The sequence below is a fragment of the Lampris incognitus genome, chromosome 3, assembly GCF_029633865.1.
Source record: "Lampris incognitus isolate fLamInc1 chromosome 3, fLamInc1.hap2, whole genome shotgun sequence".
Classification (NCBI taxonomy): Eukaryota; Metazoa; Chordata; class Actinopteri; order Lampriformes; family Lampridae; genus Lampris; species Lampris incognitus.
Window position 1 is genome coordinate 67,935,518 of NC_079213.1, and position 27,498 is coordinate 67,963,015.

The window sequence follows — 27,498 nt, forward strand, 5'->3', positions numbered from 1 at the left end:
GGATTGTGGTGACCTTCGTGGGAGCAACTCGTGATTTTGCCATGACTAGGGCGCAGTGAACGTCTCCTTCTTCATTTCTGAGTCTCAGATATGAACACTGTCCGTAGCCAGTCGTGCTTGCATAGGAGAAGTGGTGTAACTCCTGTCTGGTGACCCTCCCAAAGTTTGCAGGTGCATAGCTCCGGGGAATGTCTATCTTCTCCATGTTGGTAAGGTAATTTTTCCATCTCTCCCACCGTGGGCGAAGTTCATCAGTCAGAGGATCATCCCAACCCATTCCATGTCTGCACATTTCCTGCAGTACTCCCTTTCCGATGAGCAAGAATGGGGCGACAAACCCTAGGGGGTCATACAAGGAGGCAACCGTAGACAGTATACCTCGGCGTATTGCAGGTTGATCCTTGAGATTGACATTGAACTTCAAGCAGTCTGACTCGATGTGCCATTGGATCCCCAACGCTCTTTCTGAAGGTAGGTCATCCAAGGTAAAGTTAAGATCTTTGAGTTCTGATGCACGTTCAGATAACGGTATGCTTTCTATTACATCTCTGTCGTTGGACACAAATTTGTGGAGTCTAAGGCCACCCAGGGCACAAAGTTCTCTGGCTTCTCGAGCGAGCTGAATAGCCTTCTCTGTACTGTCCATACTTGCGACACCGTCATCGACATAAAAGTCTCTCAGAATGAACTGTGAACCTAGGGGGTATAGGTCTCTGTTCTCAGTAGCCAGGTACTTCAAGCCGTAGTTTGCGCAACCAGGCGATGAGGCAGCACCGAAGATATGCATCCTCATTCGGTACTCTTGAGGTTGCGTGCTGAGATCTTCTTTCTTCCACCACAGGAAGCGCAGGTAATCCTGATCCGTCTCGCTCACGTGGAATTGGTGAAACATCTTTTCTATGTCGCACATCAACGCAGTAGAATGCAGTCGGAAGCGAAGGAGAACACCACTGAGATTGTTCATCAAGTCGGGTCCGGTGAGCAGATGATCGTTTAGACTGGTTCCCTTGTATTTGGCAGAGCAGTAGAATACCACGCGCAGTTTGTCTGGCTTCTTGGCGTGGTAGACACCATGATGAGGTATGTACCATTTTTCTCCTTCCTTCCCATCATCATGTACTTCCTCTGCGTCACCCTTTTCTATGACATCCTCCATGAACTTGATGTACTGTTCTTTGTATCTTTCATCCTTTGACAGCTTCCTCTTCAGATGGCTGAGACGAACGATGGCAAGCTGTTTGTTGTCAGGTAGGTTGGGTCTCTCCTTAAAAGGTAAGGGCATTTCGTAGTGACCTTGACTGTTCTTCTGGATGCCGTTTTTGAGTTTGTCCAGGAACAAGATATCTTCCTGGGACACCGTCTTTTCATCCTCCTTGGCATCTTTGAAGTCGGACTCCAGAATGCGAATAGCATCTGCAGGGGTGACTGGCGGGAGGTCCTTCACAGCTACCCGGAAACACTGTCTCGCCACGCTTGGAGTGTCAAGGCACGGTGAAGAGCAACCCACGATGCTCCATCCAAGGTCGGTTCGGATTGCGTAAGGCTCTTCATTTCCTCCTGCTATTACGTCTCTTGGTGCCATTGCCCTCGCACAGTTGTATCCTATTAAAAGACCAATACCACAATCTTGCAGCGGTGGAATCTCGTCTATGACTGCGGAGAGATGATTCCATTGTCTGGCTGTTTCACTTGTAGGAATGTGGGCGCGGTTCACCGGTATACCGTCCTTAGCGTAGGCAGGAGGAAGGTCGATGTGGAGGGAAGATCTGTAACCGCGCACACGAAGCCCCGAGACTCGTTGGCTTTTCACGATGGTGTCACGCCCTATCATTGTCGTTAACTTCAGTTTCACTGGACAGGACTCTGCCTTTAGAGCGCTGCTCACTTCCTGTTCGACGAATGTGGTGTCACTCTGTGTATCCAGCAGGGCGTAGACAAGTTTTTCTGGTCCTGAGTTGTTCTTGGACGACACCCATACGGGCACAATCATCGATGTGTTGGTAGACTGTCCAGTCGTGACGGTATGTGACATTGCAGTCGCGGCAGCTTCTGATTCATTAGCGTTGCTTGGGGGAGTGTTTTCACGAGCTGCAGACGGTTCCCTTTTCACGTGGTTGTCATTGTGAAGACAGGTGGGGTGTTTACCTTTGCAGGTGTTGCAGGTATGTCTACGTCGACAGTCCTTCGCGCTATGGCCGGGTTTGGTGCAGCCATAGCAGAGCTTGTTCTCTTTCACGAATTCTCTTCTCTCCTCCAGAGTCTTGGCGATGAACTTGGGACATGCATGTAGCCCGTGTTGACTGTCTTGGCAGAACGCACAGGGGGTTTTTTCCTTTCCGCTGGCTGGCTTTTGCTTGTCACTGTCCGTTTCAGTTTGCGCACTCAGAACACTCGCCTTGTTCCTCTTAGGGTCCCTGTTATTCGGTTTCGCTGTGCTAGACTCGGAGTTGCATAAGGCATAAGGTGAGGTGATCGGATTGCATGCGATCGCTGCCTCCTTTGCCATGAAGGTGGTGAAGTCCTTGAAGCTGGGGAATTCTTGATTCCTGTCCAAGGCTTCCGTAGCCTTCCTGTTCCATCGAGATGCTGCCCAGTCTGGCAGTTTGTGGACCAGCTTCATGTTCTCTTCACAGTCGTTCAATATTTCGAGGCTCTTCACATGAGACATTGCGTCTTGGCAGGCGTTCAAGAAGTCGGAAAAGTCTCTAAGTCCCTCTGCATCCCTTGGTTGGATTTTTGGCCACTTTGTGAGCCTGTCTCTGAAGGCTCTCTGTATGACGAAGGCCTGTCCGTATCGGTGATTCAGTTTGCTCTATGCCTCCTTGTAAGACTCGCCGTCGTTTCTGTAGAAGGTCCCTTCCAGTGTCTTACGAGCTGGGCCGCCTACATATTTCCTCAAGTAGTAAAGCTTGTCTGCTGAGGAGATGGCCTTTGAGTCAATGCGTGACATGAATGAAGTTCTCCACTCAATGAACTGAATGGGGTCGCCATTAAATACCGATGGCTCTGGCACTGGAAGTCTATTCAGAGCTATACTATCTTGGATGGCCCGGGCGAGGGACGACACGTTTACGTCAGGTGACGATGCCGTTATATTGAGGGTTTGGTTGCTGGTAGCTGGGGAGCCGTGAAGATTTCTTTCAGGATCATTAGAGTGGACACTGCCGCCCTGTGATGTTCCCTGGTTATAGACTTGAAGTCTGGCCCGTGCAGCCCTTAAGTCCTTTTCTGCCTGTAGACGTTCAAGAGCGTGTTTTTCAATTTCAAGCTGCCACCTTTGTTGCTCCTCTAGCGTCCTTCGTTGCTCCTCTAGTGTCCTTTGTTGCTCCTCCAAACGTTGTATCTTCTCCCTTTGCTTATCTTCTTCAAGCAACCCTTCGAACTCCGCTTCCTTTGCTGCAAGCTCTGCTGCCGCGTCCACACGTTTGACTGTTAAAGTGCTGCCTTCGTGGCTGTGGACTGACTTTGACACTCTTGAGACAGTTGATCCATAGATTGAGCGCGCATAGCCGCCCTTGAGTAGCTCCTTGAGACGTCGTTGTGCTTGTTCTGCATCAAAATCTAAATCGATGTCTACAATCCTCTCGTAGGCGATTTTCTTAATCTCTGTTGTAGCTGCCTCACATGCATCAACACAGCTTCTCATTTCGGCTGAGGGTGTGAAGTGACCTCGTATGTCATTATAGGTGTTCAACACAGCCTCTTTATCCTTCTCCAAAGTATCAAGCAGAGATGCCAGCTCAGTTTCCTTGAGATCTTTCTTTAGCCGCTCTCTTGACTCACGAGCTCGACTCTTCCATTTTTCGTACGCTGAGAGGAGCTTTCTCTCCTTCTTCCTCACCTCCTCTTGTTGCAGTTCAAGCATTTTAGGAGTCGAGATCTTCACTCGAGTCGAGCGTCGGAGGCTATCCCCATTTTTTTCTTCAAGTTGACTTTGGAGGCTACTTAGTGTTTCTTCCTTAGTTTGAATTTCCTTCTCTAAGTGTTCTATCTCGGTAGTCTCTAGCGTTTCGTTGAGAGCCTCTTGTAGCTTACTAATTTTAAGCTGTAGTCTATTTATCTGATTCTCTAGCTCTGACTGTGGGGCAGGATTCTCTGTTTCGGTCATATTCAATTCTGCCATGACAAATGTGATGCAATGAATTGTTTGCCTTTACTATAGCCCATAGACTACCCGAAGAGAGGAGCATAGAACCTGGTATAGATACAGACTGCTTAGAGGACTAGAGCCTATTACTGTAGGCTGACTGTTATATTACTGACTGCAAGGTTATAATATCAATCTCTCCACTGAATACAACATTCAGTTACCATTCAGACTGTAGAAGTCATGCATTAAACATTTTTCCCCTTTTTTGTTTTTTACAGTCAACAGGAAGGATGATCTGTAAATGGATAGTAATAATAATAACAGTCAATAAACAAAGTCACTTGATTCACTTGTTACTTTGTGTGAACTTATTTGTTCTATAAAGTCCCATCAGCTTCACATTGAGAAACATCAAATTCAATAAATGTCCATTGTTGTTGATGTCTTTTTCTTCTTAAACCTTTTCTTCTCAAACCATATGTTTATCAATGTTCTCAGTGAAGATGAATTGTTCCTTATCAATCAATGAAATGTTCCATACCTTTAGAGTCTGACCGTCACACCAAACCTTCAAGCCAGCTGCCTGATGAGAGTAGAGTTCCTTTGTCTAGAAGACCCGTAAAATGGCGCCAAGACGCCCGATGAATTGACCCTTGTAGACTAGTAGCAACTTAGCTCCGTAGCTCGTCCTCATAGACCTCCTCTGGCAGCGTGGTGGCGGGGTTGATGAAGAGGCTAGCTCTTACTGTAGCATTCCAGCCGGACTTTATTCAGACGATGCACTCCAATAACAACTGATGGGTCCATGGTGCGGTATCAGACCATTTATTGCAGCATTTACTAGTCACACCGTAGACACACCATAGAACCACCGTAAGAGCTGAAAGCATATTCATAAAAAAATCATTAAATTATATGTGCGACCACGTTTCCCCCATAGCTAGCCACCAGTACGGGGTGCATAGCACTAGCTAGCATTAGCTTATCATTAGCGATCTCCAAATCACAAAGAACACATTGTAAATAAAAACATAACGAAATTCGAATTAAACAGTCAATCGGCACTCATACCTGTTCGCCTTCCAGCTAGGTGCTAAATAAATGATGATGATCAATGAACTATAAGTTGTGAATTCGTTCTGTGCATAGCGAACATGACCATCGTCTTCAACGTTCAGTTTAGTTCTGCCGTTTTCTCGCAGCGGCGCACAGCATCATGGGAGACCAGAGTTTTTCAAATAAAGGTCACATAACAAAAGGAAGTGTAATTCGCTGTTAATATCAATCAGGACTGTACTTTAGGCACCAAATACAAATCAATAATGAGCACCATACAAATCAATAATAATAAAAAATATTATGACAAAATTATATGGGTCATTTACACAGGCAAGGCCCATGTTGGTAGGCAACAAAATAGACTGCTATGCTGCCCGGATGCCCTAAATTCATTATTTTAGTGCCAAAATCTAGAATAAACCTGGATACAGAATACAAAAACCAAAAATGACTGAAAACTTTAAATGAAATACTATAGCGGTAATGACAAGTACAATCGTCAATCTGGCTGTCCAAACCGTAGGACTCCTACAATACCCTGGCCATACTGCCAGAAATACTTTCATTAGTTTCATTTGATAATTGTTAAGATACATGATATACGATCATCTTCAAATCACCAGAACACTTAAGTTAATACATAGAAATATTTCTGTTGGGTTCTTCTATGTAGCAATAGTGTATATTCAGATTCAGACAACTTTACGGTCCATCACATGAAATTACAGAAAAGCATCTTTGCTCAGTGTTCGCAACCACGTGTATGACAACAAAATATAAAACACAAGCTAAACAAAAAGAGATAAAACACAAACAACATCTAGCAAACAGCAAACAGATGTGCAAAAAAGTCACACAGATATTGTTTGGTTTCTGTGTTAATAAGCTGCACATTAACTACATGCACCGATGTGCCAACAGTGCACGCCATCCTATACTGGCTGACATACAAACATGCAAACCTTGCATACTTGTTAATTGTGATGCAAGTCTGTCTTTTTGCCAGTCTGAAGGACTCAGATTGTACATTTCAGTACTGTTATTGGACAGAACTATGCAAAGTCAGTTTTCCATTTTTCTTTCCCCGCTGGGGAGATTTTCGGGAAATTTTTTGAAAGTCTGAATTTGGGTGGCAAGGTTTCATCACATGACAGATACAGTCTACGGGAGGATGGGAGGACAGGCTTATAGAGCCCCAGAGCCTGAGACACCTCTAATCCATCTTCTCCCATTTTATGTTCCAACTATACACAGCTAAACAGATTACAGTTTTCTTACTCAGGCATCAGGCCAAACACACATCCAGCTAATCCACAGGATTCTGGAGAGCTCATTTTCCCGTCTATGGCTTTCAGTACAAACTGGCATATTCACAAAACACACACTCATGCAGTCTATTGCTGTGTGTGTGTGTGTGGTGTGTGTGTGACAGAAAGCGAGAGAGAGAGAGAGAGAGAGAGAGAGAGAGAGAGAGAGAGAGAGAGAGAGAGAGAGAGAGAGAGAGAGAGAGAGAGAGAGAGAGAGAGACAAAACAGATGCAGAGGGAGGGCTTATTTGTGCAACTCAGTTCAAATGTCTGAGACTGTTTATGTGAGTATGGACAGACATTTACCTTGGACCCTGGATGTTGCGTGTTGAATTGTGGATTTTTTGACAGGAAGGAAACTGGCTTGACTGGAGTTGAGTGTTTTGGATCGTGGACACAGCCCTGTTTCAGCCCCCATCAGCAGGCTTTGCCTAGCTTCACTTACCTCTTTTCCCACACACTCAGTTCAATTAATCAAAGCTGTGTTGTTTCAAAATTTTATGTGTGCTGTTCTTTTCTTTTAATTTCATTGATTTTGATATATATATACCTTTCTTAATGCCAGGATACATGTGTTTATATTTCAACTGCAACTGTATTGTTGTTGCTGTTATTGTTTTTGTTGGTGGTGGTGGTGATGTGTGCGTGTACAAATGCGTGTGCATGTGTGTGTGTGCCTTCCTGTCTTTCCGTCTTTATATTCTGGTGGGATACTGTGACCCGCAACATTTTGATTTACAGGAATTTGAAAACTGTAATATATATCCATGGGGAAAAAAAACTAATTTACTTTAAAGTAATGAATGAACAGATATGAAACTGCCCTCTAAAGTTTTAAGAAAATGCAAGGGATTGTTCTGTTATCATATCATATATAATACCGTATCATATCACATCTTATCGCATCGCATCGTACCGCATCATATCGTATCATATCATATCATACAATATATGGACAAAAGTATTGGGACACACCTCTTAATCATTGAATTCAGGTGTTTCATTCAGACCCATTGCCACAGGTGTATAAAATCAAGGGGCTAACCATGCAGTCTGCATTTAAAAACATTTGTGAAAGAATGGGTCGTTCCGAAGAGCTCAGTGAATTCAAGTGTGGTACTGTCATAGGATGCCACCTTTGCAATAAGTCAGTTTGTGAAATTTCTTCCCTGCTAGATATTCCACAGTCAACTGTAAGTGGTATTTTTGAAAAGTGGAAGCATTTAGGAACAACAGCAACTCAGCCACAAAGTGGCAGACCACATAAAGTCACACAGCAGGGTCAACGAGTGCTGAGGCGCATAGTGCGTAAAAGTCACCAACGCTCTGTTGACTCAGTAACTGCAGAGTTCCAAACTTCCTCTGGCATTAACATCAGCACAAAAACTGTGCACCAGGAGCTTCATGGAATGGGTTTCCATGGCCGAGCAGCTGCATGCAAGCCTTACATCACCAAGCACAATGCCAAGCGTCGGATGGAATGGTGTAAAGCACGCTGCCACTGGACTCTGGAGTAGTGGAAATGTGCTCTGTGGAGTGACGAATCACACTTCTCTGTCTGGCAGTCTGACAGACCAGTCTGGGTTTGGCGGATGCCAGGATAATGTTACCTGCCTGACTGCATTGTGCCAACTGTACGGTTTGGTGGAGGAGGGATAATGGTATGGGGTTGTTTTTCAGGGGTTGAGCTAGGCCCCTTAATTCCAGTGAAGGGAAATCTTAATGCTTCAGCATACCAATACATTTTGGACAATTCTATGCTTCCAACTTCGTGGGAACAGTTTGGGGAGGGCCCTTTTCTGTTCCAGCATGACTGTGCCCCAGTGCACAAAGCAAGGTACATTAAGACATGGTTGGGTGAGTTTGGTGTGGAAGAACTTGACTGGCCTGCACAGAGCCCTGACCTCAACCCCATCGAGCACCTTTGGGATGAACTAGAATGGAGATTGCGAGCCAGGTCTTCTCATCTAACATCAGTGCCTGACCTCACAAATGCTCTTCTGGATGAATGGGCAAAAATTCCCACAGACACACCCCAAAATCTTGTGGAAAGCCTTCCCAGAAGAGTGGAAGCTGTTATAGCTGCAAAGGGGGGACCAACTCCATATTAACGCCTATGGCTTTAGAATGAGATGACATAAAAGCTCCTGTAGGTGTAATGGCCAGGTGTCCCAATACTTTTGTCCATAAAGTGTATATCATATCATATCATATCATATCATGTCGTATCATATTGTATCATAACATATTGTATCGTATTGTATCGTATCATATCATAACCTACCTGCTGACTTGGTAACGTTCAAGCTGTATAGATGCAGTCTAATGTAAGAAAATGCTGTTCAGAACATAACAAACAATCACTCACAAAACGAATTGCTGACAGCAGACCTTGAACCACCTCAAAATGAAGCTCTGGTTAAAAAAAAGTTGCTGTTCAATATCCATCTTGTTACTTTCTATGCAACACATGATGGCATTTTGTTTATGCCTATCTAGCTAGTCAACAAATGTACCTTTACAAATGCATGTAATTTGCCTGTGCTTATCTAGCCAGTCAACAAATGCATGTGTAGACGGACGTACATGCACAACACCGACTCAAAGCAGTTTGGAGATTTTCAACCCTATTACTGTACTTGACATCAAAGGTGGCGCACATTGACCAATATATTTCCACCAACACATTGAAGGTATTTTACCATAAGACAATATTTTAGTCATGCCTATGCTCATTCATAACAAACTGCAGTATCTGACCTTCAAAAGCCAAAGTCAAAATCATTAGACTGATATTGCTTCTAAGTGAGAAAATCAGTGAGGCATGATTTTCGCCTGCAGTAACTTAAATACCTTTAATGCTGGGTAATACAGGATTAAAAGAAGTGTAGCGCCGCATTATGTAATAACGCCGCATTATGTAATAATGTAATACATTTTCACATCATTATGTAATAACGCCACATTTCGTAATAACTTGCCGCATTTTGTAATAAAATTCTTGAACGCAATATGTAATAAAGTTTGCCGCATTTTGTAATAAGTTGTTACATATTGCACCGGTTATTACAAAATGCGGATGTTACACTTTTTTATGAAGAAAATTTAATAATTTGGTGCATTATGTAATAAACCACCAAAATTTATGTCTTGATTTGAAAAAAACATAACGTCAGAACAACATTGATTTTAAGCATTCTAGCATGACTCAACTAAGAATTAATTTTTCTAGTGAGATGTTTCATTAGTCAAAACTTGTTCAAATATAACTGTTTATTATAATCATAGAGAATGTGTTTGAATGTTCAGAGACAAAAACTGCGCTAAATGCGTGTTACAGACACAAACATTATCAGTGCACTGAAATTTCAGGAGACATACACACATCTGCATTATGTTAAACAAATATTATGTGATTAGACAGCAGACAAAAGATAAAAACAAATATGAAACAGCAAAAATAATGCAGTTTAATTAATTTAATAAACCATCAAAATTATTGTCCTTCATCTGCATTCATAATATGTATAACAATTAGGAAAAATTAAAATTCTCTAACTGGACTAGCATTATACATTATTTTTTGGTTTGGTTCACAACATAGTGGTGATAGCATGTGTGCGTGTACTAAAGCCAGCCACCAGGGGAAGATCCAAACACTTTGGCTTCAGTTTTGCCATGCCCTCTGACCACTTAAGATGGAAAATATTTGAAAGGCAACACGATGAAAGGTATGAACAAATATCAGATTTCAGATTCAGAGAATCTCTCAGAAATGTATGTTGATTGATTCGCAACTAATATGAAATGCTAACAGATTAAAGCCCAAACTTTTAAGTTAGTAACCATGATCTGATTAGCAATGATAAGCTAAACTAGCAGATGCTAGATTGGTTTTAGAAAGTTTCTGAAATGACAGATTAATTTCGGGGACCAATAACAGTAAACTACTGTAAGTTACCGCTATAACATAATACAACAACGTGATATATTCAATTAAACAAAATATTTTTTGACAGCTCTACAGTTCAGCATAATTGTGGCCTGTACCCTTTGGGTTGTCTGCATGGGATATGGACTACAACAATCAATGACTAAAGATGTCTATGAAGTCATTGTGAAGAAACTAAAGGGAGAGTTCAATGTTCCTGTCAATGCATGTACAAGAGTGCAACAAAGTGCTCTGGTGAGGCTGTGGAGAAATAGGAATCTCTACTCTCTGAGCGAGGATGGAGAGACCTTGCTATGTGCCGGGAAGCCAGTAGCTATGAAGTCTGCAGTTGGTGGCATTGTAAAAAAAGGTCTGGATGACACAAAGGGATCAGGTGCGAGGAAGCTGAATAAGCGACTAAATGAGCAACACTCTGGCATTAGTGAAAGAAAGGTTCAAAAACTCCAACTCCACAAGGCTAGATTTGGAAATAAACCCATTCCAAGGCCCATCAGGGCCAAAGAAGTACAGGATCGGCATCAGATTGACCTCCTTGATATGGGAAAGTGGAAGATCAAGCATGGCCATTTCACATATCGATACATCCTCACTGTGATTGATGTCTTTAGTCGATACACATGGCTTAAACCATTAAAAAGTAAAGACAGCTCATTGATTGCAAGACATCTTTATGATATCTACACTGAACATGGCCCACCTCAAGTTTTGCAGCATGATCAAGGCAGAGAGTTTAAAGGAGCTGTGCGAAGGCTGATGGAATCAATGCAAGTGAGAATAATTGAGAGTTCACCGTACCATCCCCAAAGCCAAGGAAAGGTAGAGAGGACCCACAGAGTGCTGAGGAAAAAGATCATGTATGACCTTGTGAATTGTCAGAGGAAAGGGGTTAACTGGGTTAAACATTTGCAGTCATATTCCCGAGTGCTAAATGAAGACCCAAAGGAAGTTTTAAGTTGGATGTCTCCATTTCAAGTATACTATGGGAGAAAAAGTAACACGGTGATGCATCCCCTGGCAGGTTCTCCAACCAGTGTCATTGGTGAACAATCCACGAATGATCCACAAAGTAATTTACCCTCCCTGAAACAGCGGCTCAGATTTGAGGAAAAACGAAGAAGACAAAGACAAATGGCAAAGAAAGCCACTGAGCATTGCAGTAAACGGATGATCCAGCATGCATCTAAACAAAATCCTCCATCTGTTTATCATGTCAGTGAAGCTGTTTTGGTGAGAGTGAAGATGGTGCCCATCGAGTTTCAAAAAGGTATCGCGTGTTGCCTGGTAGGATCATGAAACGTAACATAAAGCTTTCAAAATACAAAGTTCAGTTCAAGATTCCTGGTGATGCTAAAGTGCAAGAAAAATGGTTCTTTGTTTCTGATGTGACTAGTACAACACGGCAACGAGAAAAAAAGCGCTCTAAATCTTCGAAGTCAGTTCTAACTTTGCATCCACTTTTGATGATATACACACATGAAGACAGACTGAGGGACTATAACTCCTTAGATGTGAGTGTACGGTTTGACCCGGCACCCGATGGAAATTGTGAGTTTAGTGCCATAGCTGATCAGCTTGCTTCATTAGGAATATTCAGATCAGCAGCAACCCTAAGGGATGAAATAGTTCAAGATCTCAGGTCTAATCCATTTACTGTAAATGGAATACCTTTGTCTCACTATGTTGATGGAAATGACTTGGATGTATACTTGGATAGCATGTCACAATTTGGGACCTGCGGAGATCACATCACACTACAAAGGGCAGCTGAGATTTTCAATGTACAATTTCTCATTATCTCCACACTGGGAACTGATGCCTCTTCTATTATATCTCAGTCTAACACATACTCAGAAAGCTTGCCATTGCTGGTCCTTGGACATATTGCAGAGGAGCATGGAGCACATTATCTCAGTCTGGAGTGGTCAGTGTCTTCATTCATTGAGAATATTGTGGAAGCTGAGAGGGAAAGGACATGTCAAAGATATGAGAATGGATCAAACCAAGAAGATGATGAACCAGATGTTCTCCATGATGATGCCCTGAATGAATGCCATGATGCTACGTTTGTTGAAAACCATCACCATTTCACGGATAAACCAGATGACTGTGCTCTGGATGAACACCATCATGATCCCCTGGATATACCCCATGATGATGCCCTTCTATATGATGATGGAAATTGTGACATGCCCAACCTGCCGACAGAATTGCTGGCATATGTTATTCAGTTGACACTACATGCTGACATGTCAATGCTCAGTGTATTCAACAGGGTTTCTAAACTTTTTCAAGACCTTGCATCACGATTTCTTCCTCAAATCTACATCAGGGAATCTTTAGCTGAAAGCCTTCAGTTGGAACATGACAGTGACAGTGTCATTAGTATTATGAAGCTATATATAAATCAGCTGGACGTGGGAGTGGTCTCTCAGCGAGATTAAAGGAGCTATTTGGAAAAAATAGCAAGTGGATGAGGGCCTGGGTCTTGTTGAGGCACACAAGCTGTGGACATTTCAAAATCAAGGACATTTTTTGGAAAACATAGTATGGGAAGGAAGGAAGGAAGGAGAGATATGATGTAAACAGTGAATGAATAAAGGAAAGAATGATAGGAGGAACTTCCAAATGTGACAGATCACATTAACCTTGAACAGTATGTGTCTGTTGTATCTAGTTCAATAATTTTCTGACTGTTTATCTGTAATCTTACTAAGTGATGGTTGTTTTAAGAGAAGTTTATGTTGGAGGAAAAGGTATTTCTACTGTTGCTACTAGAGAAGATGTTTTTTTTCAAGTCGTAAGTAAATTTCTTGTATATTGGAAATATTGCAATTTTTTTTGTTAATTGGCAAGTGTGGCTAGCCTTCTTTTTTATTTTAATAACATGATTAGAAATATCTCATTTTGATTTGAAAGATTGTTTAGGCTGTTTTTAGTCAGTTTATACTATTGTTAACCACTATAGAAAAGGACATCTATGTTGCATTAACACAAGCAGTTTATACTATTGTTAACCACTATAGAAAAGGACATCTATGTTGCGTTAACACAAATGGAACTGGAATAAAGTTTTTTCTATTCCATATTTGTTTTTATCTTTTGTCTGCTGTCTAATCACATAATATTTGTTTAACATAATGCAGATGTGTGTATGTCTCCTGACATTTCAGTGCACTGATAATGTTTGTGTCTGTAACACGCATTTAGCGCAGTTTTTGTCTCTGAACATTCAAACACATTCTCTATGATTATAATAAACAGTTATATTTGAATAAGTTTTGACTAATGAAACATCTTACTAGAAAAATTAATTCTTAGTTGAGTCATGCTAGAATGCTTAAAATCAATGTTGTTCTGACGTTATGTTTTTTTCAAATCAAGACATAAATTTTGGTGGTTTATTACATAATGCACCAAATTATTAAATTTTCTTCATAAAAAAGTGTAACATCCGCATTTTGTAATAACCGGTGCAATATGTAACAACTTATTACAAAATGCGGCAAACTTTATTACATATTGCGTTCAAGAATTTTATTACAAAATGCGGCAAGTTATTACGAAATGTGGCGTTATTACATAATGATGTGAAAATGTATTACATTATTACATAATGCGGCGTTATTACATAATGCGGCGCTACAAGGAGAAACCGTCACCTTTTTGAGCATGTCAGAATGGGATTTTCGTGCTCAGTGTCCCACTAAACTACGTTGAAGTCAACACCTTGTGTAATTTACGTTAGTCACTGAGCACAAGTTCTACAGTGCCTAGATTTATTGCTGTGTCTTTTATGACTAAAATGAACATAGTAATAACATGCATAGTACAGTGCAAAGACACGGATACAGATATGCCACTTGTACCCATAGCACCTTATAGGACCATAGGTACATATACACTTTATAATGGGCAATCCTGGTGCCTAGACACATAGGCAGACAAACATTGAATACACACAAACCTCGGCGTTTGTGTACAAAATAATGCATGATCAGTGATGCAGAAACAGCCTCTCTGTGTTGGGGAAACAGTTCACACAATGTCATACTGCTAACAGGCTCTGTGACCAGACTGGTGCATCACCGCCCGCCAGGATGGAAAACAACTCACATAACCCTGCTTCCAGCACACGTGTGCGAAAATAAACGGTCTTTCTCTCTATTTGTTTCTGTTCCGTTTCTGTCCTGGTTATCTCCTAAATTCTTATTTACCCACTCACGTCAAAACCAGCGGGGAACACACATGGTGGCCTTTGTACTCACACTCACGCTTTCTCCCACACTGGCTGTATCTCTCCACCTTCCGTAGCCATCCTATGCCCTCTGACAACATTCGGTGTCCTTGGGGTGTCTCCAGAGTGGCATTCATAAAGCAGAAGGCCGCACTCTCTCTCTCTCGCCACAAGCCTCCATGGCTCCATCTGTCTGCATTCGGCTCCCGATGCTTAAAACGCATGCTAATTCTTGTTCTTCCAGGTCTTATACCATCATTCCTGTATTCGAGTGGCGATGTCGTGTGTCCCTATTTCCCCTCTACACCATATTTCAAATTTTTTCTTATCCACGTATCCTCTATTCCTTTTCCTCTTTGTTTCTGTCAGACCAAAAGCTTTCAGAGAATAGTAGAGCTCCCCCCCCCCCCATCTCTCTCTCTGATCTCATCTGTCAATCACACCCTTCTCTCTCCTGTTGTCATACCTTATTGTTGCTAATGGGCTTCTTTAAAGGCCTCCATCTTACAAGGAAAGGGGATTTAACTGAGGAAAACCTTACACGTGTTGCCTTTATAGTACATAGTCAGACACAGAGAAGGGGAAGCGGGAAAAATGGGAATAACGGCTCATTCCCTACAGCTTTCCTTCAGTCCCAACTGTCTGCACACTTCCGTCTAGGAAAAGGTGAAAAGAGAAAGAGACAGGAAAGAGAGTTAGAGAGAGAGAGAGAGAGAGAGAGAGAGAGAGAGAGAGAGAGAGAGAGAGAGTTAGAGAGAGTTAGAGAGAGAGAGCTGGGGGAGTGGGAGGCAGAGCAAGGAATCACCTGTACCCAGTGAATCATTGCATCTGCTTTCAAATGATAAGCCACATGTTTTGATCGGCTATAATTTATGAGTGTGCAACTAGGTGAAAGTCAAAACAGCTGGTAGGTTATACGAAGTCAGTCAATGTGTGTGTGTGTGTGTGTGTGTGTGTGTGTGTGTGTGTGTGTGTGTGTGTGTGTGTGTGTGTGTGTGTGTGTGTGTGTGCGTGTTCTGCACTCACAGCTGAGCCTGTCCATTTAGTAACCCTCAGTACGCACTCTGCACGTATTACGACAGCAGAAATCTGATGAGGGTGCAACATTCAGGGGTAATTTTCTGCACTCACTTTTCACCTCATTACTCACATATGAAACACAAACACACACACACACACACACACACACACACACACACACACACACACACACACACACACACACACACACACACACACACACACACACACACACACACAAGAGTAGCCCAGCTCTCCAGTCTAGCTAGGAACTGCCTCTTCATCACTAACACCTCTTATCCACCCCAGTGTGCCCGATGAGTGGAAAAGACTAAACAAATTAGCCATGTCCTTTGGCATTGCTGTGCGTTAATAAAGTAAAAAAAACATAGTATGTCTGGTGAATCCATACTGGTTTATGTTAAGGGCCATATTCAGGCAAAACAGTGGCACAATAGTTAGCGTTATCACTGTAGGCAGCAAATGGATCTATGACTTTTGGCCCAGTCTCAAGGCCTCACAATATCCTCGGTCATCATGTATGTCGTTCTCACGTCAGGTTATGTCTAATTCTAGAAAAGCAGAAACAGAAGCCTGTGTGCATTGAAGTTGGTGCTTATATAAATCAACAACGGTGATGACACCTCAAACAAGACACTCATCAGCACTATTTCTAATTATTGCAATCTTCAGTTTTCTCAGGTAGCCAATTCAAACTTCAGTATAGCGCCCACAACAGGCCCTTAACATGACATAGCCACTGGTTTGTTTTGGGGTCGACCTGAAGGGTGTACAGATCATTTTGAAACAAATTAGCATTAACACATCAACATAAGGGCATCCGGGTAGCATAGCAGTCTATTCTGTTGCCTACCAACATGGGGATCGCCGGTTCGAATCCCTGTGTTACCTCCAGCTTGGTCGGGCGTCCCTACAGATACAATTGGCCGTGTCTGCGGGTGGGAAGCCGGATGTGGGTATGTGTCCTGGTAGCGCCTCCTCTGGTCGGTCGGGGCTCCTGTTCGGGGACTTGGGGGGGGGCACCGTGTATAAAGGGTCTCGCCAACCGGCTACACAGGCGCCATATTGACTACCAACCGGTAGGCAGCCCCTGGTAGGCGCTATTCAAAATGGCGCTCACTTCATGATCTCTCAAGCTGCACTTTCAAAGAAATAAGGGAAAACAGAGATGAGGTGCCGGGTGAGGTCCTCTGACCGAAAGTCACCTCACTTTTGACTACTGTTAAATTAGAATTTAACATGACTGTTGTGTCTGTCACCTTATTAATTGGTCACATTGTAAAATGAGGCTCAGAGCTCACCCTGCTTTGTGGGTGTAATGTACCATGAATGGATCACTCTGTTAACTTCTATTACTAGACTCTGACCCCAACTTAGAGCAAACAAGAATTTATTAGATTTAAAATGTAGACAACATGTTGAAGATATTGAGAAAGGGGTTTGGCCTTTATGTATTTTACACCATTCAGTACCAGTACTTAGGGTTCCAGAAATTATGGATTTTCCATCATTTCAATCCCGGTTTCAGAGAACCAGAATTTTTTTTTTTATCACTGCGTACCAGTAGTCAGAGTAGGAGGTTTAACACCAGATCAGGAGCAGAGGCTATGGTAATAACGTGCTTCTCTTTTTCAGTCCATGATGGAGGTGATGAGACCAGGAAGAAACCCACCAGCGGTCATAACACAGTCGCAGGCACTGAGCAGGGGCCTCTGCTGCAGACATGTAGATTTCAACCCACAGAATTTACTTTTTATCCACTACACTACTGGTGTGGTGGGTAAACTGGTTCCAGTATCACATATTTTGCAACGTTCAGTAGGCTAGTAGTGAATGATGATGAGCAATAATATCAGGGACACTTGAGAAATATTAGGCCGACCAGTTTTGAGGTTTAGCCAGTGCAGCGTCAGTTCTGTATCGGGGCTTTTGTCTGGTTTATCTCAACACTACCCACACACTGCCTCGGCTCAGGCTCAGGCCTGTCACTCAGTCCATCCCTCTACATGGCTCGGATGTGCTATACAACTGATTTCCACCTATCAGTACCTTACAGACTCTCGGATTGCTCTGGGGAAGTTAGCTTATCGAAAAATCGTGAACACCGAAATGAACTCACCGAGCACAAGTAGGAATAAGCTGAGGGGGACCAGCCCAGCCTGCGAATCCTCATGGTCCAGACTGCCCTCCTTTGTGCATCCTGTGGAAATCGATACAGCCTTGGCCCGGCCGAACGGAACAGCCCCAAGCTGCACAACACACCATTTCCCCTTCAACTGCTACAAATCGGCGAGAAATGGGCTGAAAACGCAGGAAAAATCACTGAAACGTCATGATGACAGAGCCAGGCGTTGGTAGGCAACATGGCGCCCGTCAAGCATGAGACAGGCTCTCAGCCAGTCACAGCGCGTGTTGCAAAAATCAAAGGAGGGCCAGACTCTCTCTATACATAGCGCTGACTGGGGGGAATAGCGTGATCCTCCCACGTGCTACGCCCCCCTGGTGAAACTCCTCACTGTCAGGTGAAAAGAAGCGGCTGGCGACTCCACATGCATCAGAGGAGGCATGTGGTAGTCTGCAGCCCTCCCCGGATCGGCAGAGGGGGTGGAGCAGCGACCAGGACGGCTTGGAAAATTGGCCAAGTACAACTGGGAGAAAAAGGTGGTGGGGGGGGCGGACACATCAACGTAATGACAACCTGAAGGTCACAATAGATCCAAATATATTTTTCGGCTATTCCCCTAAAACTTTTTATAATAGTACTTCAGCGATTGTTTCATTGGGGGAAGGTCGTGGGCTATTTCCTTTTGAAAGACCTTTTTATAGGCTCTCACCAATCTGGGGTTCAAGTGAGTTTGTATTGTGGGCTATCTTTGTACTGCTGTAAACTCATTGTCCGATCATTGTCCTTGAGACTTCGTCTTCCACAGCTGTTGGTGATATAATCTCAAGGGAAATGTGTTTATTTTTCCAGCAGCCAAACGTACCACGAATATGTGATAGAAAATATTAATCTAAGACTAAGCCAATTGAAAATGGGATTTGGTGTGACTTTCTCGGTGGACAGAGGGGATGGGGTTGCTCTCTATTACGACCGCAGACTGGGCGCACGCCTGTGTTTGCCACTGGAATGCATGACGTATGTGAATGTAGGGCAGGAAAAACAACTCTCAAATGTTTCATTACTGCACTATTGGTTCTCAATCTGAACCTCGGCTACCACCGCTAGCACTGCTGGTTTTCTATCCTGCCGGGCTGTTCCAGGTATCCCAGACTCCACCCAGGGCAGGGAGTTGTTGGACCTGGAACAACAGGTGAATCTAATGAACTACCTGGTAGAATGGAAAACCGGCAGTAGTACTTGTGGTATCTGAGGCAGGGCCGCCCATAAGGGGGGGAAAAGGGAAAGCTCTCTGGGGCACAGCCACTCGCCGGGGGGGGGGGGGGTGGCATGGAGGCCAACAATAATCATGTTCCTCCTAAATATAAGCGATGATAATGGCAGTACTCACCATTGAGTGTAAACTGGCTAAACAGGTGGACTTTAAAGACATTATAAAGGACCAGTAAGACCAGGAAGATGGCTGCATAAGAGGCAAAGATGAAGTCATGAGGTAAGAAACTGCATTTCCTAAGAAATGTGTGGTATAAGTGTAACAGATCTTTGTTGACCTTGGTGTGTTTAAGTGTGTCAAAGACTTCTATTATGGTGTGTGTGTGTGTGTGTGTGTGTGTGTCTATTTAGCCCCCTGTTACTGAGAAAGTCCAAGTTTACATGGGTTTAGTAGGAGAGAGAGAGCACACACATGCGTTGATATGAGTAAAGTAGGATTTTTTTTTTGGGTGAGGGGGGTGGGGGTGGTATTCACGGGACCTTTTCAGGACCCCAACCATTTCTGTGAGCGGGCCTGATCTCAGGACCCAACTGAGAGAGCCACTGTGCTGGTTAACTCTGTTGGCGTGAGGCGAGGGGACGTGTGAACACTGACACCTCTGTGTGATAAATAACACAAAATCAACCAGGGATCACAACACCACTTGACTCAAACCAATCTCTACTGTGTCTGGAAATTAAAATAATAAAAAAACAGTCTTAATGTAAATAGAGAAAAATTCTGGAGTTTACAGTCATTTAAAATGGATTATTATTATTATCATCATCATTATTATTATTGTCAAACCGATTGTTAAACCAACACAAATGAAGACCCTAAATGACACGTGCTGGCCAACTCATTTCCGGTACAGCAGCCAAGCAACCTGCTGCGGTTTGCATGGAGAGGCACGACTGAATTATTGACTGCATGGGTGAGTGGATGAGTGATCTGCAAAAGGGAAAGGCCTGTATAGTCTGCGTCAGTCTATTCCCTCTGTCTCACGCACACACGCACACGCACACGCACGCACCAGCCGATGCCGTCACTGACGCGCACAACAAACGCACCGATAAACGACCGTCTTACCATCTCCACTTTTAATTTTCGGATTTTTTCGTCCAGGCTCTTCTTGCCCGTGTCGCGCTCCTTCCTGGCGTCGTTGGCAGCGCTGAGTTTGGCGTCTCCGCGATGGAAGGACGCCTCGTCCCGCAGCCACTTGAGCAAACCCTCCGGGGTCTTCCGACCGATTTTCACCTCTATGTCTCTCAAATCTGGGATCGCCTCGCTGGCAGTGCCTTCGTCCATTATGTTTCGTTATACTCTCTCTCTCTCTCTCTCTCTCTCTCTCTCTCTCTCTCTCTCTCTCTCTCTCTCTATATATATATATATATATATATATATATATATATATAAATATAAAATAATGATTATATCGTTATAATACGTAGGTGATGCAAGCCAGCTTACGTCCTTCTCGTTTCCAGGAAATCCTCGTCCTTCAGGGCGCAAGTGATGACTGGCATCATATGAGAGAAAGTCCCGCTTAAGTTGAAACGCGCCCGTGAGGAGGAACACCACTGGGCAGCATCAGCGCGGGCCCTCGGTGCACCTCTGGCTGGGTCTCACCACCGGAAACGCCGCGTGAAGTTGGTGAACCCCCCGATGTAAACAAACCGATGCGCTCAGCAACATGCCCACCTGCATGACATCTTATGGTCTCGGTTATACATTTTTATCTATTTTATTTGTTTAACGGCGCGTCTTCGAGCAGCCTTCCCAATAGCGTGCGGTCCCCAGATCGTGATCGATACCTCTACTGCATGTCTATTCCAGTGTGCGTCCTTCTCCCTCCGCTGGTCTACATGGCAGAAGGCTGGCTGGCGGCAGTCGCAGATTCCACCTGCATGATGACAGCGAGCTCCACAACCGCAGAGAGAAAGCGGGGAGCGAGGGCGCGCAGCGTGTCTACCGTAACTGTTGTAATACGGCTCAGCCCCAAATGCGCATAACTGACCGGTGGAGGACGACGTCTCTCTCCTCCCCAGGAGGGCGACCCTTCTCCACGTTAAAGCGACTGGTGCTCCTTCATTCGTCAACAGTCACTCAGAATCAGAACGACCCGTTACAGGGTCTCGTTTGTCTGTATGGCAGCCAGACTAAGACTGCACAGGGGTCGATGTTGGTACTGTTGCTGCTGTGACGGCATGTTGAACATTGGACAGGTTTATTCTATCTCATTTCTGTTAGTTTTTCTCTATCACAGATGTGTTTTGCATTGTTTTATTGTTTACTTTTTTATACCTGTGTTGTAAAACAAATAGCCTCATTAAGGACATTTTATTTGCTTACCTATCTCTTTATTACCATATCGTTAATCTACAGTATTCATCTATGTGTATTGGTAAGAACCTATGTATCGATCTATAGATAAATGCATTACGTAACACAAAAACGACACAAAAGCATCTATCTATCTATCTATCTATCTATCTATCTATCTATCTATCTATCTATCTATCTATCTATCTATCTATCTATCTATCTATCTATCTATCTATCTATCTATCTATCTATCTATCTATCTATCTATCTGTCTGTCTGTCTGTCTCTGTGTCTTTCTATATTTCTATCTATCTATCTATCTATCTATCTATCTATCTATCTATCTATCTATCTATCTATCTATCTATCTATCTATCTATCTATCTATCTATCTATCTATCTATCTATCTATCTATCTATCTATCTATCTATCTATCTATCTATCTATCTATCTATCTATCTATCTATCTATCTATCTATCTATCTATCTATATCTGTCTGTCTGTCTGTCTGTCTAAATGCAAGTCTGACTATTATTTAGACAGGTATGAGTGATGTTCCTATCTCAACACTACTGAGCCCAACTGGTAAACAAATCACCAGTATCTCCACCCACATCACAGACACAGCAGGGAGTGTGCCCCCCAAATTACACTCAAGTCCATCCATCCATTCATTATCTGAACCGCCTATCCTGCTCTCAAGGTCACAGGGATGCTGGAGCCTATTCCAGCAGTCATTGGGCTGCAGGCCGGGAGACACCCAGGACAGGCTGCCAGGCCATCACAGGGCCGACACACACACACACACACACACACACACACACACACACACACACCCATCCATTCCTAGGGACAAGTTAGTACAGCTGATTCACCTGACCTACATGTCTTTGGACTGTGGGAGGAAACCGGAGCCCCCGGAGGAAACCCACACAGACATGGGGACAACATGCAAACTCCACACAGAGGATGACCCAGGACGACCCACCAAGGTTGGACTACCCCGGTGCTCGAACCCAGGACCTTCTTCCTGTGAGGCGACGGCGCTAACCACTGTGCCACCATGCCACCCATACTCAAGTCAAACGGTCCAAATTTTAGACCTAATGGATTAGCAAGTATGAAAGTATTTTTTTTCCATGAACCAGACTATAAGTATTTGGACGACTGCTGATACCAGAAAGCTGATACAGTAGTCAGGCCCACTCAGATAATGGAGCTTCATAATGAACTGTAATGACTGTCCATACATACTTCACTAAAAGTGCATTTTAGAAATGTGTTCTTATACTGTAGGTTTGTGGACAGAAACAACAAACACGGTCCTCTTGCAGCGGTCTTGCTGCTTGACATCCATGCCTGTCGATATAACCCACCAAAGTGAGACTGACCTCTATTTTCCCTTAAGCCTTAATACTTGGACCCTTAAGGGGAAATCCTCTCAACTTGTGCGATATGCTAGGCTTGTGGAAAGTGGTGTCGTCTACAGCCCCTAAAATGTGGAGCCGGCACAGTCCCATCACTGCAACACACAAAAGGAAAGCAAATCTGCAGCCAAACAACAGTGTTTTATTGCATTATAACATATTATTATTATAGCTCTACTACAGGATATAAAATAATACAAGATTTAATAAACAATAACTCTTGCCAACATTTAGTTTCCGCTGCTTTCAGTTACGGTTTGCTTTCCATTACTGGTGTCTCAGATGTCTCTACAATGGAGCATTACTCTTTCATTAAAGCAGCGTACAACACAAATAAAGCTAAATTATGTGCTCAAGTGATTCAGTGTCCTTTGACTAAGAAGCTGATGAGATGCAGCAGAGCCTCTGAGTTGGAACGAACAGGGTTTCTAATCAGCGTAATGAAGGGGGACAGATTTCTGTGTTACCCAAGACTGCCTCAGTTCACCTCCTATCACATCGTCTTACCGGACCCGGCGGCCTCTCTCTGGTACATATGTTTGAACACACACACACACACACACACACACACACGTCACCCTATACTTGTGGGGACCCCTCATTGACTACATTCGTTCCCTAGCTCTTAACCCTAATCTTAACCATCATAACTACATGCCAAACCTTAACCCTAACCTTAACCTAATCCTAATTCTAACCTTAACCCTAAAACCAAGTCCTAACCCTGAAATAGACCCTTTTCCTCATGGGGACCCATAAAATGTCCCCACAACGTAAGTGGTTTCAGGTTTATCTATCCTAGTGAGGACATTTGGTCCCCATTAGTATAGAAAAACATGGTACACACACACACACACACACACACACACACACATACATGCACTCGTGCACGCACACATGCACGCACCCATACAGGACACGTATGCATGTCGACAGCATCTATACCAGAACTGATTTAGTGACAGACTTTGGATCAAATTATTCCCTTCAGCCATGATCGTCTCATATGGTCTCAAACACCATCCCTGTCATGACACATAGGATTAGAGCTACAGTGATAAGAGCTGCTGGCTGATGCAACAGCTAGGCCAGCATCTCCCAACCCAGTCCTCAAGGAACCCCTGTCCTGCAGATTTTCTTTGCAACCCTGAATAGGTACCTGTTTGTAGTTATTCAACCAATCAGCAACGAATTATGTCAGATGTTGCACATCTGGCATAATTAAGTGCTGTGAGATGATTGGTTGAGTAAGTACAAGCAGGGCTACCTATGCAGGGTTACAATGAAAATCTGCAGGATAGGGGTTCCTTGAGGACTGGGTTGGGAGACGCTGGTCTAGGCAAGGCAAGGTTTTCAGGCTAAGGAACTGAGTACTGCTGAGTAAATATGCTTTATTGTGATACACTCACATTTAACAAGACGATGAGTATGGAAGGGATAATGTTAATGACCTTGGCGTTGCTGTTTGAGGAGAAAGATGCTCCCCCATGCTTGTTCATAAAAGGCCTTAATGATTCAGTTATATAAGCTATCAGTGTTTAAATGCAGTGACTCCAGGTTTCATTCCGGTAGTGAAATGCCAGCTAACATGGAAATGTAGGGGACGAAGGGTGCAAAGCATGCCAACTTTTAACGGAGCTGTAATTGCACTATACCGTAGAAAATGTGTTGTTCTGCTGTATCCATCATTCATTCATTATCCAAACTGCTTATCCTGCTCTCAGGGTCATGGGGATGCTGGAGCCTATCCCAGCAGTCATTGGGCGGCAGGCGGGGAGACACCCTAGTGAGGCTGCCAGGCCATCACAGGGCCCCCCCCCCACACACACACACACACACACACACACACAACCTACAGCCGATTCACCTGACCTATGTGTCTGTGGGAGGAAACCGGAGCACCCGGAGGAAACCCACGCGGACACATGGAGAACATGCAAACTCCACACAGAGGATGACCCCCAAGGTTGGACTACCCCGGGGCTCGAACCCAGGACCTTCTTGTTGTGAGGCGTCTGCACTAACCACTGCACCACCATGCTGCCCGTATCATTCAACATGCCACAATTCACAGTGTTTGATTCCAGAGAGAAACAACATGCCCCCCCCCCTTTTTCTCCCCAATTGTACCTGGCCAATTACCCCATTCTTCCGAGCCGTCCCGGTCGCTGCTCCACCCCCACTGCTGATCCGGGGAGGGCTGCAGACTACCACATGCCTCCTCTGATGCATGTGGAGTCGCCAGCCGCTTCTTTTCACCTGACAGTGAGGAGTTTCGCGAGGGGGACATAGCGCGTGGAAGGATCATGCTATTCCCCCCCAGTTCCCCCTCCCCCCGAACAGAACAGGCACCCAGACTGACCAGAGGAGGTGCTAGTGTGCAGCGACCAGGACACATACCCACATCCGGCTTCCAACTCGTAGACACGGCCAATTGTGTCTGTAGGGACGCCTAACCAAGCCGGAGGTAACACGCACAGGGAATCGAACTGGCGATTGCCATGTTGGTAGGCAATGGAATAGACCGCTACGCCACCCGGACACCAAGAGAAACAATATGTGTGACAGTTATAAGATACAGAAAAAGATAGGCACTCTTATTTTTTTCATATACTGAACTACGACATTCGTCCAAAGTTTGAGAAAGACGGTTAATATGTGATGAATGGATCGTTACTTTGGTCAATGTTCTGGGCAGAATCCCTCAGCCACAGTCCCTAAAAATGTGGCTTGTGTATCAGGATAATTCCCCACACAAAAGGGACAGCCAAGTGGCCATAAAGAGACGTACAGATGCTGTAATCTATGGTCTGAGAGCCCCGAGAGAGCTGAAAGGCTCTTTGGCACGGCGAGCATTCGCTCCACATGCCAAGCAGAGGCAGCATGCCAAATGAGAGATGCTGCGATGAAAACAACAAAAACCCTGCTGTTGTCGCCGGTGATGGAGTGGCTCGGTGAGACGGCGTTCGACTGTAAGCACTTACTGAATCTCTCCTTACAGGATACCTTGTGACCTACGGAAGAGCAGAAAAGCTGAGTATGATGACTCTATTAGACAACACTTGGTCTGCTCAGCTACGGGGTCAGTGTCTGAAATGGATTGCAAACTTGTTCGCACTGGGTCACAAAACGACAAGAGCTCGGCTGTGCACGGATCCCAGAAAGGGACCGTTTTCCCTTTTAACGAGCTGTGAAAAGCTTTTGCTCGTCAAGCTTCATACCTCAGCGATACTGCGATCATGGCTGGGGTGGATGAGATATAAAACCGTACTAAGCCCACATCTCGTGGGGGGTAGCAAAAGGTGGTAATAATTAAGGAGGCCTCAAATTAGCAGGATGGGTTGGGTGGGTATAAAGTCTGGATTAATAGGGCATTTTTATGGCCCTTACATTCTTTGGTACTAACAGTTGGTGTCTTTTAAGACACGTCTGTGTGCAGAGATCGAACCTGAAGAATAGTTGATGCTCGCTACTTTTACGATTGCTACTGGTTTTTATCCAACCACATTTAAGCCCGGCGAAGGTCAAATTTGTGCTAGCTTGAGACCAATAATGCTATCCACATCTCAGATGGCTAACAGAGGGAGTGTCCCTGTTTGTGGCTGCATGTTGTTTGTTCTGTCTCTCTCACCGTGCTGTGTGTCAGGAATCAAGGCATTTCCCATTATGGGGCTCATTGATAACTGGGTTAACTAGGGCTTAGTGTGACAGCCCCAGAACCCCCAATAACATGTGGAAAACATATCCTAATCCCTCTCTACAGGAGAATGCAACTGTGGCCCCTCGGATTATTGGGGGTCAACACCTCCCCTATAAGACCTTTGTTTTGCATTGTGCTGCTGCAACGTAAAATCCGTTATTCAAAGTGTGACCCCGGAGGTGGAAATGGCCGTTGAAACGCTTTCCTGGGCTCAAATTGTTATGTATAAGCTGCATGTGCAAGAATTTGTGCTATTTCCTATAGTACGTCAATGCTTTTGCTGGCTGTGTAGGCGTGAATACCATGGCAACTGTTGTGCCGAGGAGAGATTCAAGCAATAAATAAAAACAAAAAACCTTATTTCAGCACAACCCACACTCTGGGGGCTAAAAATGTTTTTTTTAAAAAATCTACTTACTGGAAGTCAAATGTATGTAATAAGGCTTATGTAACACATTCTTCACAACCACAGAGTGAGTAAGATGACACACATTTGAATAGACAAAGAATAGCGGTAACTTAATGTTTACATATTCATCCACTTAGACACACACACACACACACACACACACACACACACACACACACACACACACACAATCTCTTCTCACTCACAAAGAGAGAGGAGAGAGGAGAGAGGGAGAGAAGAGAAAGGGGGGAAGAGAGGGGGAGAAGGGGGAGAGGACATATTTGATTGTTTTCTGGCTGAAGTGAACAAAACTATTTGTGGGAGAGCTTTATCACTTAAAACTAATAAAATGTCAAACCGCAGGCCCTCGGTTTCCGTAGAGCAGCGGGAACATCTGCCCAGTCACTGAGGGCTGAGGCCTAATAGTTCATTATATATGGTTGCAGACCCGGAGAGAGTATGCCAGCCTGTCTGCACATACACAGTATGCTTGCTGTCTCGGATTGTGAACAAAAAACTAGCTGTCAAGATCCATAGGCCAGCAAAACTAAACAATTTGCAGTTTACATGTCAGAGAGA

General features: G+C 44.0%; 1 protein-coding gene across 1 annotated transcript in view; it reads right to left on the reverse strand.

Annotated features, from left to right (window-relative positions):
* lurap1 (leucine rich adaptor protein 1) overlaps window positions 1-20,364 on the reverse strand; it is a 33,950-nt gene extending 13,586 nt beyond the window's left edge. The window contains exon 1 of the mRNA XM_056276773.1: window positions 20,146-20,364. Coding sequence (XP_056132748.1) covers window positions 20,146-20,364 — 219 coding nt within the window. The remainder of the gene's footprint in view (window positions 1-20,145) is intronic.
* Between the last annotated feature and the right edge of the window lie 7,134 nt (window positions 20,365-27,498).